The 17420-nt window shown below is 69.3% G+C and overlaps 4 protein-coding genes across 4 annotated transcripts in view; 3 read left to right on the plus strand and 1 right to left on the minus strand.

The window, feature by feature from the left end:
• LOC142603171 (calcium/calmodulin-dependent protein kinase type 1-like) overlaps positions 1-17420 on the minus strand; it is a 151206-nt gene that overhangs the window by 133750 nt on the left and 36 nt on the right. The window lies entirely within an intron of this gene.
• SLC6A8 (solute carrier family 6 member 8) lies at positions 787-7121 on the plus strand. The gene is made up of 14 exons (XM_075762223.1): positions 787-1107; positions 1423-1641; positions 2052-2183; positions 2964-3237; positions 3318-3450; positions 3733-3867; positions 3959-4062; positions 4156-4280; positions 4368-4480; positions 4560-4697; positions 5086-5188; positions 5278-5378; positions 5635-5805; positions 6602-7121. Exons 1-14 carry the CDS (start codon positions 1011-1013, stop codon positions 6731-6733), a joined length of 1977 nt encoding a protein of 658 aa, XP_075618338.1. The 5' UTR covers positions 787-1010; the 3' UTR covers positions 6734-7121.
• LOC142603166 (epidermal differentiation-specific protein-like) lies at positions 8015-9827 on the plus strand. The gene has a single exon (XM_075762224.1). It carries the CDS (start codon positions 8559-8561, stop codon positions 9654-9656), a length of 1098 nt encoding a protein of 365 aa, XP_075618339.1. The 5' UTR covers positions 8015-8558; the 3' UTR covers positions 9657-9827.
• On the plus strand, positions 10648-16708 carry QARS1 (glutaminyl-tRNA synthetase 1). Its single transcript, XM_075762225.1, has 24 exons — positions 10648-10837; positions 11089-11236; positions 11316-11425; positions 11509-11584; positions 11907-11971; positions 12200-12253; positions 12449-12506; positions 12628-12699; positions 12869-12954; positions 13170-13256; positions 13364-13463; positions 13574-13652; positions 13776-13884; positions 13966-14096; positions 14224-14316; positions 14489-14626; positions 14701-14788; positions 14868-15011; positions 15083-15187; positions 15323-15415; positions 15715-15842; positions 16007-16073; positions 16282-16407; positions 16527-16708. The coding sequence occupies exons 1-24, from the start codon at positions 10688-10690 to the stop codon at positions 16575-16577; spliced, it is 2358 nt and encodes a 785-aa protein (XP_075618340.1). The 5' UTR covers positions 10648-10687; the 3' UTR covers positions 16578-16708.

The following is a 17420-nucleotide window of genomic DNA, read 5'->3' on the forward strand; positions in this document are numbered from 1 at the left end:
TGTACCCTGCTGCCCTAGGTGCCCTCATGTTCCCTTGGTTTGCTGGGGTACCTGGTGCCCCCAGTGCACCCTACAGCTCGGTGTCCCCCAGTGCCCCTGGCTGCCTAGTGCCCCCCCGCCCCGGTCCCGTGGCGCTCAGTGCACCAAAGCTCGCCATCCGCGCAAGGCGTCCCGCTATCCCCTGCTGTCCCTCAGTGCTGGGTGTCTCTCGGTAGACCCTGCTGCCGGGTACACCCTATGGCGGCAGGGAGACCCCCCAGTGTGCCCTGGTGCCCACTGCACCCTGTCACCCGGTATCCCCCCGTGCGGTTCTGCCGCTGTAGCGCCCGGTGCGCCCCGGTGCTAGTGTGGTGGGACCGCAAGTCCCGGTGCCCGGTGTCTCGCAGTGTGCCCTGGTACCGATGTGGCGGCACTGCGAGGCTCGGCGACCCCTGATGTGTCGCATCACCCCGTGTCCCCTGGTGCGGGTGCGCCAGGACTGCGAGTCCCGGTGCCGTACGTCCCGGTGCGGGCTGGTGTGGCAGGAGTGCAAGTCCCGTTGCTCTGGTGCCCGGTGTCTCCCGGTGTGCCTTATCGCCTAGTGTCCCTAGCGCCCGGTATCCCCCGGTGACGCCCCCTTCCCCGGTATCCCCCGTCTCCCGGTTCCCCGCCGCGCGCCCTCTGTCCCGCCGCCCCCGCCTCGCCCCGGTGCCGGTGCGGCGGGACTGCAAGTCCCGTCAAGCCGCGGGCGGGCGGCGCGTCCAATGGGGCTCGGGGGGCGGTGCGGCCGGTCGCTGCCTCCGCCGCCGCCCGGTGCCGCGGCGCAGAGAGCCCCGGAGCGGCCGCGCGGCGCCGGCCCCGCAGCCCGGCTCTGAGCCGCCCGCCCGGCCCGGCCCGCCCCGCCGCGCCCCGCCGCCCTCAATGAGGTTCTTCCGACTCACCTTCAAGTGCTTCGTGGATTGCTTCTGAGCCCCCTCCCCACGGCCACGGAGCCGCCCCCGACCCGCCCCCGCTCCCCGGCCCCCCGCGACATGCCCCCCGTCCCCACCGACACGGCCGCCCCGCAGCCGCCCGCCGCCCCGCGACGCGACGCCGCCGCTGACGCCGCCGCTGCCCCTGCGGGCTCCGGTAAGCGGGGAGCGCTGGGGAGGGCTGAGGTTGGGGATGGGGATGGGGGTGTGTGTGTGTGTGGGGGGGGGGGGGTCGCCCACGGCCACGCGCGACCGCGGCGCGCCCCCTCCCGCCGCCGCGGGGTGAGTCACCGCTCTGCATTGTGACGTCACGCGCCGGCCTGACATCTGACGTCACGCCCCCACGCGCGGAGTGGGGCGAGGAGGGGGGGGTAGGCGCGGGGGGACTGAATGCCCCCCCCGCGCCTTTCCCCCCTCCACGCGCCCCCACAGGCGCGCGTGACGGCAGCGTGGGTCCCCCCTGTCTCGGCAGAGGGCCGCGGGGAGGCGGAGGGCACGGAGCCCCCCCCGGCGGGCGAGGAGCGGGCAGTGACGGCACCGCTGGTGGGACCCCCCGGCCCCCCGAAAGCGGCCGCCCCCGAGCGGGAGACATGGACCCGGCAGATGGATTTCATCATGTCCTGCGTGGGTTTCGCCGTGGGGCTAGGCAATGTTTGGCGCTTCCCCTACCTGTGCTACAAGAACGGCGGAGGTGAGCCCCGTGCCTGCCCCACGGCGCGGGGGGGGCGCACAACGGCGTGGGGGGGCACCCCACGGCACGCGGGAGCACCCCATTTTCCACTCCATAGCGTGTGTGGGGATCACCCCATAGTGGGCCAGCCCACCCCGCGCCCCACCGGGACAAGGGGCCACCCGCGGGGCTCGTGGGCCACCCCACGGGTGTCCGGTGTCACCCACCAGCGTGGGGGTCCGTGGGGAGCCCCCCGCCACCTGTCTGCCCTGACCTACATCGGCGGCACAGCGAGGGGAGGGCGCGGAGCCGCTTTCGCCATTCGCTGCGCCCGGGCGGGCGGCACGGGGAGGGAAGGGGGGGCCCGGGGGGGTCCGGGGGGGGCGGCGGTGGCTGAGCCGGCCCCGTGGCCCCCCCCTCCCCGATCCCAGGCGTCTTCCTCATCCCCTACCTGCTCATCGTCTTCGTGGGCGGCATCCCCGTCTTCTTCCTGGAGGTGGCCCTGGGGCAGTTCATGAAGCAGGGGGGCATCGCCGCCTGGAACATCGCCCCCCTCTTCAAGGGTAACGCCGCGCCCTGCCTGCACCCTGCCCGCGCCCTGCCCGTGGCCTCTTGCACCCTGCCCGTGGCCCCTGGCACCCTGCACCCTGCCCGGGGCCCCCGCTGCCCTGCATGGGGCTGGCAGCACCCTGCCGGCACCCTGCCCGGGGCACCTGCTGCCTGCAGCCTGCCGGGGCTGGCGGCACCCTGCCCACGCCCTGCCTGCTCCCGTGCACCTTGCCCGCATCCCACTGCTACTCTGCACCCCAGCCAAGGGTGGCAGCTGCCTGCACCCGTGCCCCGTGGAACCCTGTGCTGCCCTGCCCGGCGGCTCCCTGCCTACGTGCTGCCGGCTTCCCTGCCTGATGCGGCTTCCCTGGGGGCTGCCGGATCCCCGCCTCGGCAGCGTCCTGCCGGCTTCCCTGTGCTGCACCCCCAGCAGCTCCCCCCTGTCCTGTGCCGCGCTGCCGGCTGCTCCCACCTCGTCCTGTCTGGGGCTGCCAGCTCCCCCCGTCCTGTCCCCGCCGGGTCCCCACATCCCCTGGGGCTGCCAGCTCCCCGCATCCCCGCTGGCTCTCCCTGTCCCGTCCTCACCAGCTCCCCCGTCCTGCCCCGCACTGCCAGCTCCCTGCATCCGCACCAGCACCCCGCACCCTGAGCCATGCCCACCAGCACCCCATGTCCTGCCCCATCCCTGCCAGCACCCTCTGTCCCAGGCTGCCGGCTCCCCAACCCCGCTGGCACCCCTGGGGATTGCCGGGTGCCCGTGGGTGCCCGCAGGCTCTGATCTCCCTATGCCGCAGGTCTGGGCCTGGCCTCCATGGTGATCGTCTTCTTCTGCAACTCCTACTACATCATGATCCTGGTATGGGGGCTCTTCTACCTGGTGCACTCGCTGACGGACACCCTGCCCTGGGCCACCTGCGGCCACTCCTGGAACACGGAGCAGTGCACTGAGCTCTTCCACCTCGAGCTCTGCAGCAACGGCAGCGCCAATACCAGCACCAGCACTGGGCCCTTCAACCTCAGCTGTGCCGACCTTGCCAACAAGCGCTCACCCGTCATCGAGTTTTGGGAGTGAGTGTGGGGACTTGGGGGGGAGTCTTGCCTGGGGCTGGGGTGGTCGTGCTGGTGCTCAGCACGGCCCCACTCTGCAGGAACAAGGTGCTGCGGCTTTCGGGGGACCTCAGCGAGCCGGGGGAGATGAACTGGCAGATGATCCTCTGCTTGGTCACCACCTGGGTTGTCGTCTACTTCTGCATCTGGAAGGGTGTCAAGTCAACCGGAAAGGTGATGCTGGGGGGTGGGGGGGGTGGTGTGGTGTGTCAGGGCCACCAGCATGTGGGGATGGGACTGCGGCATGCAGCACTGCTGGCTCCTGCCCTCCCATGCCACAGCCCACAGGGGTGTGGGAACCCCCCCCGTCCCACATCTGTCTGGGAGGTGCCACCAGCTGCTGGGGACATCCCCAAGTCCTGGCCCTGCTGGGATACCAGCGGCATGTGACGGAGAGCCCCAGCCCTGCCCCGTGGCTCGGCCAGAGGGGTCTCACCGGCACCCGCTCCCCTGCAGATCGTCTACTTCACGGCGCTCTTCCCCTACGTGGTCCTCATCCTGCTGCTGGTCCATGGGGTGACGCTGCCCGGGGCGCTGGGTGGCATCGTCTACTACCTGAAGCCCGACTGGTCCAAGCTGGCCGAGGCGCAGGTAAGGGTGGTGGGGAGGGCAGGAGGGGGGTGAGTGCTGGGCACCCCCCAGCACCCTCCTTGCCCCCCCGACGCCCTCCCTTGCGCCCCAGGTCTGGATTGATGCCGGCACCCAGATCTTCTTCTCCTATGCCATCGGGCTGGGTGCCCTGACTGCGCTGGGCAGCTACAACCGCTTCCACAACAACTGCTACAGGTAGGGCCCTGCCAGCTGCAGGACATCCCCTCGGTGTGTCCCGCAGCGTCCCCCCAGTGTCCCCTGGCACCCCCTGACCCACTCTGCCCGCAGGGATGCCTACATCCTGGCCGTGATCAACAGCTCCACCAGCTTCTTCGCGGGCTTTGTTGTCTTCTCCGTGCTGGGCTTCATGGCCTCCGAGCAAGGCGTGGACATCTCCAAGGTGGCTGAGTCCGGTGAGTGTCAGGCGGCGGGTGCCCATTGGCACTGTGTCCCCTGTGTGTCCCCCCCGGGCTAGCAGCGCTGACCCCGCTCTCCTGCAGGCCCTGGGCTGGCTTTCATCGCCTACCCCAAAGCTGTGACGCTGATGCCCTTGTCCCCGCTCTGGGCCACGCTCTTCTTCTTCATGCTCCTCGTGCTGGGGCTGGACAGCCAGGTGCGGTGACAGGCAATGGGATGGGGAGGAGGAGGGGATGGGGTGGCGTGTCCCCACTGAGCCCCGCTGTCTGCCGTAGTTTGTCGGCGTGGAAGGTTTCATCACGGGCATCCTGGACCTGTTCCCCCAGCCGGGGGCTGGCTCGCTGCGCCGCGAGCTCACCGCCGCGCTCTGCTGCGTCATCTGCTGCCTCATCGACCTCTCCATGGTCACGCAGGTGGGGACACAGCAGGGACACTGGCCAGCCGGCCCCACGCCGGGCACCCACGCCTGCCCCGGGACGTCACTTCCCACGGGCCCCCATCGTGGGGTGGGAGCTCCCTGGGGCTGCCTCACCCACGGTAGCGGGGGGGTGTGTGTGGGGGTGTGCCCATGGCGTGGGGGTGCCCGTAGCTGTGGAGGTCTCCGTGCCACGGGGGTGCCCGTGGCGGGTGCCCGTCGTCGTGGGGGTGCTGCGGGAGCAGAGGGTGCCCACGGCATGCGGGGCGTCCGCGCCAGCTGGGGCACCGGTGCTGGCGAGGCTGTGCCTGTGCCGGCGTTGAGGCGCCCGTACCAGCGCGGGGCAGCCGGCACAGCCCCGGTGATGTGCGGTGCCGTCCCGGCAGGGCGGCATGTACGTGTTCCAGCTCTTTGACAACTACTCGGCCAGCGGGATCACGCTGCTGTGGCAGGCTTTCTGGGAGTGCGTGGTCATTGCCTGGGTCTACGGTGAGGCCAGGGGGACGCGGGGGGGGGGGGGAGGACACGAGGGGACACGGGTGGCCCACGGGGCCCGGCTGACGCCCTTCTCCCCGCAGGCGCCGACCGCTTCATGGACGACGTGGCCCGCATGATCGGCTACCGGCCCCTGCCCTTCATGAAGTGGTGCTGGGCCGTGGTGACGCCGCTGGTTTGCGTGGTGAGCGGGGCCGCCCCGCGCGGAGACACGCGCGTGCTCGCGTGTGCATGCGTGTGCCCGGTGCCCCGGCCCGGTGCCACGGGCACGGAGCTCCCCCAGGCGGCTGCTTCAGGCACGGCACCCGTGGGGTGACACGCGTGTCAGGACCACAGAGCGACGTGCGAGTCGGGGACACGGCGTGACACGTGTGGGGGGGGGGTGTCTGGGGCCGCCAGCCCCCTGCCCCGCGGGACCTCACCCCCCTCTCTCCGCCCAGGGCATCTTCGTGTTCCACGTGGTGAACTACAAGCCGCTGACCTACAACAAGACGTATGTGTACCCGTGGTGGGGGGACGCCATCGGCTGGGTCCTGGCCCTCTCCTCCATGCTCTGCATCCCCTGCACTGTCCTCTACAAGCTCCTGCGCTGCAAAGGCTCCCTGCGCGAGGTGAGGGCGACGCGGCGGGGGCCTCCTGCCCCCAACCCATCTCGGCCATCCTTGTCCCTGTCCTCCTCTCGGTCCTGTTCCCATCCCGACCCCATTCAAATCCCAGCGCTGTCCACATTGCCGTCTTGGTCCCGTCCCCAGCCAAATCCCATCTCTGTTCCTATCACTGTCCCATCTGCATCCCAATCCCACCCCTGTCCCCATCCCTGTCTCACTCCCAGCCTCACCTGAATCCCGTCCTTGCTCATATCGCTGTCTCAGTCCCATCCCCATCCGAATCCCATTCCTGTCCCCGTCCCTATCACTCTCACTCCCAGCCACTCCTGTCCCTGTCCCTATCACCATTTCAATCCTGTCCCTATCTCATCCCTGTCCCTGTGCAATCCCTGTCCCTCTCTCAATCCCATTTCAATCCCTTCGCCATCCTAGTCTCACCCCCATCCCCACCCAAGACCCATTCCTGTCCCCACTGCTCTCACGCCCGTCCTGATCCCATCCCTGTCCCCATCGCTGTCTCACTGCCAGCCTCACCCAAATCCCACCCTCACTGACATCACTGTCTTAATCCCATCCCCATCTCCGTCCCATCCCTGTCCCCGTCTCATCCCTGTCTCTCTCTCAATGCCATTTCACTCCCTTCCCCATCCCAACCTCACCTCCATCCCCATCCAAATCCCATCCTTGGTCCCATCCCCACCTCGGTCCTGTCCCCGTGCACTGGGGGCGATGCACCGTGCCGAGTCCAGGGTGGACTCCGGTGCTGCTGTCCCCGGGCGCTGACACGGTGTCCCCGCAGCGCTGGCAGCTCCTGACCACTCCAATCTGGGGCCACCACCACCTGGAGTACCTGACGCCTGAGGCAGAAGCCAAGCTGTTGGCCCCGGAGCCCCCCAAGGAGAAGGCGACGCTCTTCGAGACTGTGATCTGAGCGTGGGGAGGGTCGTGCTGCTCCCGCCCGCCATAGCAATAATGCCAGCACCGCCTCCCACCCACGCTGTCCTGCGCCCCCCCCGCGCCGCCCCGGCCCGCTGGCCTCGCCGCAGGGCGGGTGCACGACGGCGAGGTGGGGGGTCGCTGGGGGCCGCGGGGCCGGGGCGGCCACGGGGAGCAGGAGGGGTCCCCGGCACGGGGGAGCGTGGCAGCCCGGGGGCCAGCGGGGAGGCTGTGGGCTGGGGGAGCAAACGGGACAGCCCTTCCCCAGCCCCCGCCTGCAGCCCCTGCGGCCCCCCCTGCTCACTAACTGCTTCCTGTAGCATTTGTCTGGTGTAACCCCCAACCGCCCCGACATCTGGCAATAAACTGGGAGACCCTGGCAACCCCAGCACTGCAGGCAGGGGAAGAGGGGCAGTGGCAGGGGGGCAGCAGGGGGGGGTGAGATGTGGGGTGGGGTGGCACCTGCCTTCGGGGGACAGGAGTTTGGGGGGGACGGGGCTCAGGGATGGGGGGACAGCTGGGTTCCTCTTTTGGGGGGGGGAGGGGGGATGTGCTGCCGGAGCAGCAGGATCTCCACCCTCCTCCATGACAGGGTGTGGGGTGTCATGGCTGCACCAAACTCAGGTTCCCCTGCGGGACGGGGGCACCCCACGCAGCCAGGGCTGGCCCTGCTCCCCGGCCCCACACCAGCTCCAAGGGGCCCAGAGCTTTTGGGGGTCCTGGCTGTCCCCAGCCCAGCACGGGGGCTGCAGAGGGGTGGGTTGGGGACCAGCCATACCCCACCTGGAGCTGCCCACGTCAGCTCTGGGGTTGCCCGCTCCCTGCGCTGTGCTGTAGCGACAGCCCTGGGCTGGGGGGCTGGGGACAAGAGGATGAGGCAGCCCCTGGGCTCAGCCACGCGGCCAGGAGAAGCCACAGACTCAACCGGCCCCCAACCCCTGGTTGTGCCAGCCAGGGAGGGTGCGTGCCCTGTGCCTGGCACCGGAGGGGGGGGGCAGCTCCGATCTGTGCTGTGGGGGGCCATGCGGTGCCCTGATGAAGTCCCTGGCACACTGTGCTCAGGGTGCTTGCCGGCTGTCCCTGTGCCCTGGCTGGGTGTCAGCATCCTTCCATGCCCAGCACTGGCACCTGTCACCCCAGGTGGTCTGTGGCCGTCTGTCCATGGAGGGACAAGGGGGGACCAGTGACACCCCCTGCCCCGGCCATCCTGGGGCACAGGGCTGGGGCAGCAGTGCCATGCCAGGGGGGCTGTGTCCTGTGCCGGGGGCACCGGGGTGCCAGCTCACCCCACCACGATAACCTCTCACCCTGCTGGGGTGAGCCGGCAGTTCCTGCCCCACCGGCAACGCACACCGTAATTAGCACAGGCAGGGCAGAAGCATCAGTGATAATTGGCGGTGACTCGTTAGCACTGGAGCGCTGTGTGCTCGGGGCGCAGCAGGACTTTCCGGCAGGGCTGGTCTGTGGGGACGGCTGACATCCCAGTGCGCTGGGTGCAGTGAGGCCATGCGGGGCCTGGCTGGCTCCCCGCTGCCGGAGCGGGGCTGGGGCTGGGTGCGGGCGTGGGGGCGAGCACCGTCATCGCCTTCGCTTCGTGCCACAGCACGCCCCGGCCTCACCACCCCCCTCGTAAAAGGCACGGCCGTGGGCCGACGTCGGGGTGCTGCCGGCACAGACAGCGAGAGCACGGGGTCCGGGCAGAGGTAGGCAAAGGAAGCCAGAAGGCAGGGGAGGAAAAGGGGTGCCGGGGGCTGTTTGCTGGCTGGGCTTTCCCCACGGGTTTCCCATAGCACCCACGACCCCACACAAGGGGACTTGACATGAGCTGTGCCCTCGCAGGGGTGGGCGCCTGTGGCACCATGAACCGGATCACGGTGTACGAGCGTGCCAACTTTGAGGGGCTGAGCCGGGAATTCACCTGCGACGTGCCTGACCTGCACGAGCTGGATTTTGGGGACTGCATCGCCTCCCTGAAGGTGGTGGGGCAGCCCTGGATCGCCTACACAGACCCCAAGTATGAGGGGGAGCCACATGCTTTCGAAGAGGGCGAGTACCCCTCCGTGGAGCGGCCCAACAGCTTCTCAGCGCTGCGCCTTGTGCACCACGACCTGGGGGACCCCCAGATCACCCTCTACGAGCGCCCCAACTTCCAAGGCGCCTGCAAGGTGGTGACAGAGGAGACCAACTTGGCGTACGGGTACTTCAACGACCGGGTGGCCTCCCACGTGGTGCAGCGGGGCGTCTGGCTGCTCTACCAGCACCCCGGCCGGGGTGGTTGGCACTGCCTGGCATGGCCCGGCGAGCGTCTCGCCGACTACAAACCCGAGCTGCACTTCCAGGCTCGGTTGTCCCACCTGCGCCCGCTGCGGCCCGGGCAGCCCCTGGTCTCGGCACGTCTCCTCTGGGAGCAGAAGCGGGTGGAGGCAGAACGGGAGGTGCTGGTGGATGAGATCGAGGGGGTGAATGAGACTGAGTCGGAGCAGGTGCTGGCGGCCAGCAGCAGCCGGGAGTATGCCACCACGCTCTGGCAGAGCTTCCACTTCAGCAACGCCACCAGCCTCAAAGCCGGGCTCTCCTTCACGCTGATCGTGGAAGCCTCCAACGTCTTCACTGTGCAAAAAGGACGCAGCGAATCCAGCACCCGCCGGGAACGCGTGGAGGTGCAGCTGCCGGCTAAGGTCCCCCCGCGCACGGCGCTCAGCATCCAGGTGTTGCGGAAGGAGGTGACGCTCTCCGTCCCGGTCCTGCTCACCATCACCCAGAACGAAGCCGTTCGTACAGAGATGGGCGAGTACCGCAGCATCTCGGGTACCAACATCAGCGCCCGCTACAGCTTGAAGCCTCTGCCTGCCGCAGGCAGGGAGCAGGCAGCCACTGAGGGGACGGAGCAGGTGCCCAGCTCCGGGACGGAGCTGTAGCTGTAGCCAGGCACCGGCTCCGTCCCCTCGGTGGTGTGGGACCCCCGGGGACACCGGCGCTGCCTCTCCGACCCGCCCACGGAGGAGCCAGGACCCGCCTTGCCCGGCCGCGTCAGGCGGCTCCGGCCGGCGGGATCTGCCGGTGCCTCCTCCCGCCGCCGGTGGCCAATAAACCCCTTCCCCAGCCGCCCGGGTCTGCTGCTGCTGCTGGGGCCGGGGGGGGGCACTGGGCTGGGACACACCCCCCCCCCCCCCAGGCTGGGGGAGCCAGGGGTACCGGGCTGGGGCAGCTGGGGGGACACGGGGGTGGGGAAGGGGGGGGCGCACTGGGCTGGGGGCGAAGGGACACCGGGCTGGGAGAGCCGGGGGACACCGGGCTGGCCCGGTCCCGCACACACCAGGCTGGGGAAACCGGATATTGGGCCGGCGGGACAGCGGGCCAGGGGCTGGGGCAGCTGCGGGGACGCGGGTCCGGGAGAGCCGGGGCAGCGGGTTGGTGCGGCCGGGGAGCGGGGGGGGGGGAAGCAGCGGGCCGGCCTGGGACGTTGGGCACGTGTGTCCCCACGGGCCCGTCCTCGGGGCTGCCGGGGGAGGCGAGGACGGACACGGGAACACGGCAGGGGGGAGCCTGCCGCCGGGGCTGCGGGAGCCGCCGAGAGGGCGGGGGGGGGACACGGGTGCCGGTCGGAGCGGGCTACGGCGGCCGGGCGAGGACAAAGGGCCGCGGGGCGGTGGGCGCCCGGAGGGGCGGGGCCTGGGACGTGCGGCGCCCCCCGGACCCGCCTCCAGCCACGCCCCCCACGTGGCTGCCGCCGCCGTCGGTCTCTTTAAATGATGCAACCGGCCGCAGGATTGGCCCCGCCCCCTGAGAGTCTATTCGCGGAGCCTGCGCCGAGCTCCCCCATCTCATTGGCCGAGGCGGGCCTCTCTCATTGACGATTGGCTCGACCTGTGCCGACGACACGCCCTCCCTGCTTCGATTGGCTGGGCGTGGCCCCGCCCCCAGGACGGGCGGTCGCGGCGGCAGCAGCATGGCGGCGGCGGCGGCGGGGGCAATGGCGGCGGAGGAGGCGGAGGAAGCGCTGGGGCTCTTCACCGGCATCGGCCTCAGCGAGGCCAAGGCGCGAGAGACACTGCGCAACGGGACGCTCAGCGCGCTGCTCCGCCGGGCCGTGCTGCAGGTGCGCCCGCCGCGGGGCCCCACCCCGGTCCCGGTTCCGGTCTCCTCCCGGTCCCCCGTGCGGCGTCGCCGTCACTCCCGGGGACCCCGCCCCCTCCCCGCGACCCCCTCCCGGCCACGCCTCCTCCCAGCCCCGCCGAGCGGCCTCCGCCCTTGGCACACTCCCCCCCCTTCCCCGCCCCGCCCCGGGGCCGCCGGTTCGCCGGGGCTCAGCCCCGGGCCGGCCCTGACGCTTTCCCGGGGCGGCGGCAGGCTCGGAGCGCGCTGGGCCCGGCTCTGGACAAAGCCACCGGGACGCTACTGTACAATGTGGCCGCCCGCCTCAAGGACCCGAAGCACCTCGGCTTCCTCGTCGGCTACATCGCCCGCAGGGAGATCCTCACCGACCTGCAGCTCGGCGGTACCGTGCGGCCCCGGGACCCCCTCTAGCCCCGGCGGGGAGGGGAGGGCCCTGCTCCTAACCCCCGCTCTGCCCCCAGCCGCCCTGGAGTACGTGCGGAGCCACCCCCTGGAGCCCCTGGACGTGGCAGACTTCGAGCGGGCCTGTGGCGTGGGGGTGTGCGTCACCCCCGAGCAGATCGAGGAGGCGGTGAGCGGGGACGGGCTGGCAGCCCCTGGTGTCACCCTCCGCACCTGCCTCGCTCACCCCCGTGTCCCTGTCCCGCTCCCCAGGTGGAGGCCGTGATCAGCGAGCACCGAGCAGAGCTGCTGGCGGAGCGCTACCACTTCAACATGGGGCTGCTGATGGGTGAGTGTGGGGCACCGGGGCCGCCCCTGCCTGGCGCTCCTGCTCCCCTGGATCCTGAGAGCCAGCCCTTTGCCCAGGGCTGCCCCGGCCCCAGCTGCTGCACTGCTGTGCCGCAGCCCGCCCGACGCAGCGGAGACGTCCTGCCGTGTTCTCTGCGCAGGCAGGGCTGTGGGTGGTGGCTGCCGGTGGTGCCCTGTGCCAGGGACAGCCCTGGTGCAAGGGCTGCCTCCAGCCGCTGGCTGCCGCGTCCTGCATCAGCGGCCCCGGCTCAAGCCCCTGGGGCTGGGCTGTGCCCCTCACTCATGGGGTGCCCTGTCCGCAGGGGAGGCACGTAGCCGGCTGCGGTGGGCGGATGGGAAGACCATCAAGAACGAGGTGGACCTGCAGGTGGGTGTAAGGGTAGCGGGTTGGGTGCTGCTGAGGGTGGTGTCCCCTGTCAGTGCTGTGCCTGGTGTGGGACCTGCTGGCCTGTCCCATGGGAGGGCCCAGTGCTGGGGACAGCATGCCCCATGTAGGTGCAGGCAGGGTGAGGGGGGTGACAGCTGGGCAGGGCCACCTCCAGGCCTTGGAGTACCAGGAGCCTTTTCTACTCCTGGCTCTGTCTCTTTTCCTCAGGTGCTGCATTTGCTGGGGCCAAAGACAGAAGCTGACCTGGAAAAGAAACCAAAGGTGAGGACGAGGGGGAGGCTTGAACTGGAATGGTATTTCCCTCCTGAGTGTCCAGGCAGGATCCCACATAGCTGCTCTGGGCCCAGCTGCCACCATGGGCATGATCTGAGGGAGCGCTGGGGGCAGCAGCCTGGGCTGGAGGGGGGAGATGTGTACTGGAGCTGGGCACTCAAGAAGCTATGCTGGTCCCTGCAGGCTGCAAAGGCCCGGCCGGCCCCAGCAGAGAAACAGAAGGCGGCTGTGGTGGAGAATGGTAAGAGGCCGTCCTCCTGCGGCAGCTTCCCCAGCCCTTCAGTTCCTGGCCGGGACCTGCCTCTGAGCTGGGCCCTGGGAGCTGCGGTCAGGCCCCTGCTCAGCCCCGTCTCTCCCCGCAGGCGAGGTGGGCACGGAGACGCGGTCGCTGCTGGAGCAGCTGCGGGGAGAAGCCCTCAAGTTCCACAAGCCAGGTGAGTGAGAGGAGCCACTGCTGTGTGCAGGACTGCTCCGCCAGCTCTGTGCCCGGTCCCAGCTCTCTGTGCTGCGGGTGACCGGCCCAGCCCCGTGTCCTTCCCTGCTGGCTGCTGGGCTTGGCTCGGTTTGGGTGGTGCTGCAGGCCTGACCATCCTCTGCCCACAGGAGAGAACTACAAGACAGAGGGCTACGTGGTGACGCCCAACACCATGGCTCTGCTGAAGCAGCACCTGGCAATCACGGGCGGGCAGGTGAGGCTGCGTTCCCCAGCCCAGCAGTTCCCTGCGAGGGTGGGTGGGGTGGCTGGGGGGCACATACAGCTCACTGGGGGCACGGCCAGAGGCAGCGCCCACGTGGCATGGGAGGCTCTGTGGGATCATAGGGGATTCACATCAGTGCCCCCGCTGTCGAGGAGTGGAGAGACTCTCTTGCCAAAGGACAGAGGTGTCCTCTTTCCCCCCTGCAGGTGCGGACACGGTTCCCTCCTGAGCCCAACGGGATCCTGCACATCGGCCACGCCAAGGCCATCAACTTCAACTTTGGCTATGCCAAGGTGAGAAGCCCCAAGCTGTGCTGGCAGCTCCCCCTGGCCCCTGCCTCCCCCCGCTGCTTGGCCGCTGGCCAAGGGGAGCAGGTACTCACTGAACCCCCCGTCCCCAGGCCAACGGTGGCATATGCTTCCTGCGCTATGACGACACCAACCCTGAGAAGGAGGAGGAGAAGTACTTCACGGCCATCCGGGAGATGGTGGAGTGGCTGGGTACAGCTCGGGCTGGGGAGGGCAGGATCAGGCCAGGCACTCCTGGGGACACCCCTGCATGCAGGCCCTGGGGGTGCCTCCAACCCGCTCTGTTCCCCCCATCCCCACAGGCTACCAGCCCTGTGCAGTGACCCACGCGTCAGATTACTTTGACCAGCTCTACACCTGGGCCCTGGAGCTCATCCGCAGGTGAGCGTGCTGGGGCGGTGTGGATGCGCCGGGGTGGTGCGGATGTCCCGTGCCATGGCTGGGGCTCCCCATTCCCCAGGGGATGGGCCACTCATGTCTGGTGACGGCATTTCCCCTCCGTAGGGGCCAGGCATATGTCTGCCATCAGAAGGTCGAGGAGATCAAGGGCCACAACCCACCGCCCTCACCGTGGCGGGACCGGCCTGTGGAGGAGTCACTCCTGCTCTTTGAGGTACTCCTGGCTGGGGGCAGGCGCTGCGTGCTTGTGGGGTTTGGGTCTGTGGCTCAGCCGACAGCTTCCCCCGCTCCACAGGACATGCGAAAGGGCAAGTTTGGGGAGGGGGAGGCCACGCTGCGGATGAAGCTGGTGATGGAGGATGGGAAGATGGACCCCGTTGCCTACCGCGTCAAGTTCACTCCACACCACCGCACCGGGGACAAGTGGTAGGGAGGGCCTGCGGTGTCCTGGCACGTGTGGCAGGGGTGGGCCCGCGTCTCGTGCGAGTGGGGAGGTGTTGGGACGGGAGCAGCACTGGGCTGTGCCCCAGGGCTGACTGCGTCTGCCTTGCAGGTGCATCTACCCCACGTATGACTACACACACTGCCTCTGCGACTCCATTGAACACATCACTCACTCCCTCTGCACCAAGGAGTTCCAGGCCAGGTGAGCACTGTGCGCGGCACGGTCCAGGGCTGAGCTGGAACTGTCAGGGCAGCTCTGTGGGGGAGCAGCTGGCTGCATCCCGGCGGCTGCCAAAGTGCCGGGGGACGGTGTGTCCGAGGGGCTGTAGGCGGGTGTGAGGCTGAGCCGGGCTGTGCCTGCGCCTCCCTTGCAGGCGCTCCTCCTACTTCTGGCTGTGCAACGCTCTGGATGTCTACTGCCCTGTGCAGTGGGAGTACGGGCGCCTGAACCTGCTCTACACCGTCGTCTCCAAGAGGAAGATCATCCGGTTGGTGGAGATGGGTGCTGTGAGGTAGGAGTGGGGCCAGCAGCCAGGGTGGGTCTTGCCCAGGGGCACGGCTGGCTGTCACACCTGTGTTTTCTCAGGGACTGGGATGACCCGCGGCTCTTCACGCTGACAGCCCTGCGCCGACGAGGCTTCCCCCCCGAGGCCATCAACAATTTCTGTGCCCGGGTAAGTGCCAGGGACAGGATGGGACAGGGCAGGTCGATGCGTCCCCCGGCCAGCGTGGTGATGGCCGGCTGTCCCGCAGGTCGGTGTGACGGTGGCCCAGGCGACGATGGAGCCGCATCTGCTGGAGGCGTGTGCGCGGGAGGTGCTGAACGAGCAAGCCCCCCGTGCCATGGCTGTCCTGGAGCCCCTAAGGGTCACCATCACCAACTTCCCTGCCCCGAAGGTGAGACTGCCACAGGCTGGGGTGGGACTGGGGGTCCCCAGGGTTAGTGTTCACCCCCTCCTTCTCCCCAGGCACTCGAGGTCCTTGTGCCCAACTTTCCAGCTGATGAGAGCCGGGGTTTCCACAAAGTACCCTTCCAGCCCACCATCTACATCGAGGAGACCGACTTCAGGGAGGTGAGCTGGGCCCGCCGGGCCGTGTTCCTCTCACTGCTGGCAGCTGCGACTTGGGGCAGCGGGAGCCTGGCAGCACTGGGAGGGACGCTAGTGCTGCACAGGGCACAGGAACGTCAGATGTGAACTTTCTTGCAGGAGATGGACAAGGGCTACAAGCGCCTGGCCCCTGGGCAGCCGGTGGGTCTGCGCCACGCTGGCTACGTCATTGCTGTCCAGAACATCATCAAGGTGGGTGGCTCTGGGCACTGGTGACACGAGGTTGGGCTGTGGGATGTCAGGACATGGCTGTGCCCCACCAGGGAAGGGCAGTGATGGTCATCACAGGCTGGGCACTGTGGGCATGGCGTGGGTGCAGGCTGTCTGTGCCTCAGCTCCCTGCAGCCCTGTGCCTCACGTGGCGGGGAGCAGGGTTGCCCTGAGCTGGGGGGGCTGGTGGCTTGGCCCCAGGGCTGCCCTGTGAAATGGGGCTGCTGCCTGACTGCTGCCTGACTCCTGCCTGACAGCTTGTCTCATCTCTTCTTGCCCAGGATGCCAGCGGGCGCGTGATTGAGCTGGAGGTGACCTGCACCAAGTCGGACCTGGCGGAGAAGCCCAAAGCCTTCATCCACTGGGTGTCAGAGCCGCTGGCGTGTGAAGTGCGGCTCTACGAGCGGCTGTGAGTATCTGGTGGCCCGCAGAGGTGTGGGTGCAAGCTCAGCAGTGCTGGAGCGGCAGCGTAGCCGTGCACCAGCAGGCTCTGCTGGGGTCTGCCTGGCTCCTTGGCGGGGAAGATGCTGCTGTGGGGTCCCACGGCTTTGGGATGAGACTCTCTCATGACAGGTTTTTGCACAAAAACCCTGAGGACCCATCAGAGGTGCCCGGTGGCTTTCTCAGTGACCTCAACCCTGTGAGTAGTGGCAGGAGCTGGGGTTATGGGGCCGGGGGAAGCTGAGGATCTCCTGCACCCATGCTGGGAGGCATCCACTTCCATGTGACTCCTATCCCTCCCTGGGCAGGGCTCTGCCATGTCCCGGTGGGAAGACGGGCTGGGGGAATGGGGCTGTAGAGGAGACAGAGGGGCTGGGGGTGCTGACTGAGCTTCCTCCCCCTGCCAGGACTCCTTGCGCGTGGTCCACAACGCCCTGGTCGACAGCTCCGTCCTCTCCGCCCAGCCCTTTGACAAGTTCCAGTTTGAGCGGCTGGGCTACTTCTCTGTGGATCCTGACAGCAAGGAGGGGAAGGTGAGCTATGGGGAGGGCGCAGTGGAGCTCCCCCTGCCCCCCATGGGGCTCCCCCCCCCCGTCGAGGGGCTCCCTTTGCCAGCCATGGGGCTCTGAGCTGACCCTCTGCCTCTCCCCAGATGGTGTTCAACCGGACTGTGACGCTGAAGGAGGACCCTGGCAAAGCCTGAGGGACCTGCCGCTGCCGCCCCGCCATGATGCTGCTTGCTGGGGGTCCCTGCACACCCCCAGTGCCGCCGTGCCTTGGCGCAGCCCCCCCTGGGGCGCCCTACAGCATCGCCTCAATAAACAGAGCATCCCAGCCCTGTCCTGCGCTCTCACTGCCTCCTGTCCCCCCGCTCAGCCTTGGGGTGCCAGGGCGAGGGGGACCGGGGAGGGGGAGGCTCCTGTTCCCGGGGGTTTGGGGTCTGTTCCTGCCCCCCATGCAGGGCTGGTGCCCCCGTGGGAGCTGCAGCTCCCCCCACCCGGGACCGCGAGGCTGGGCTGGGGTTGAGGGTGTCGGGGTGGGATGGAGGAGGGTCCCCAGGGCAGGTGCAGGCAGACCAGGCAGGGTGCAGGCAGGAGGGAGGGTGTGCTGCTGTATACAAACACCGCCCGAGTACCGGCCCCTGTTAAGGTGGACTCGAGTGGGGCGGCCCCTGCCCGGCCCCGGGCTGGGGGGGTCAGGGGGGTGCCCCCGCGGGACCGGCGTGTCCCCCCCTTCCCTCAGCCGCGTGACCGGGGTCTCGGTCCCGCCGCGGGTGGGGGGAGGCCGTGCCCGGCCCCACGGGCCACCTTAAGCGGCAGCGGGGACGGGGAGGGCGCGCTGAGCACATGGGCACGTTAAAGCAGCCCCGGCTCGGGCCCACGGTGCGGGGGACACCGCGCCCCACGGTCCGGCCTGGGGGCAAGGGCAGGGCGCGGACCGCGCCGGTACCGGCCGCGGAAGCCTCAGCGCCCTTCCCGGGGAGCCCCGGCATCGGGGTCTCGCCCACCCGTGGGACGGCGGGGAGCCTCGCCCCAGCTGCTGAGCG

The sequence above is a fragment of the Balearica regulorum genome, chromosome 10, assembly GCF_011004875.1.
Source record: "Balearica regulorum gibbericeps isolate bBalReg1 chromosome 10, bBalReg1.pri, whole genome shotgun sequence".
Taxonomy (NCBI): domain Eukaryota; kingdom Metazoa; phylum Chordata; class Aves; order Gruiformes; family Gruidae; genus Balearica; species Balearica regulorum.

Coding starts and splice junctions, on each gene's coding strand:
- SLC6A8 (XM_075762223.1), top strand. CDS start 1,011: ATGCCCCCCGTCCCCACCGACACGGCCGCCCCGCAGCCGCCCGCCGCC. Junction 1,108..1,422: donor CGCTGCCCCTGCGGGCTCCG/GTAAGCGGGGAG, acceptor CTGTCTCGGCAG/AGGGCCGCGGGGAGGCGGAG. Junction 4,698..5,085: donor ACCTCTCCATGGTCACGCAG/GTGGGGACACAG, acceptor CCGTCCCGGCAG/GGCGGCATGTACGTGTTCCA.
- LOC142603166 (XM_075762224.1), top strand. CDS start 8,559: ATGAGCTGTGCCCTCGCAGGGGTGGGCGCCTGTGGCACCATGAACCGG.
- QARS1 (XM_075762225.1), top strand. CDS start 10,688: ATGGCGGCGGCGGCGGCGGGGGCAATGGCGGCGGAGGAGGCGGAGGAA. Junction 12,507..12,627: donor GGCGGCTGTGGTGGAGAATG/GTAAGAGGCCGT, acceptor CTCTCCCCGCAG/GCGAGGTGGGCACGGAGACG. Junction 15,012..15,082: donor CCAACTTCCCTGCCCCGAAG/GTGAGACTGCCA, acceptor CCTTCTCCCCAG/GCACTCGAGGTCCTTGTGCC.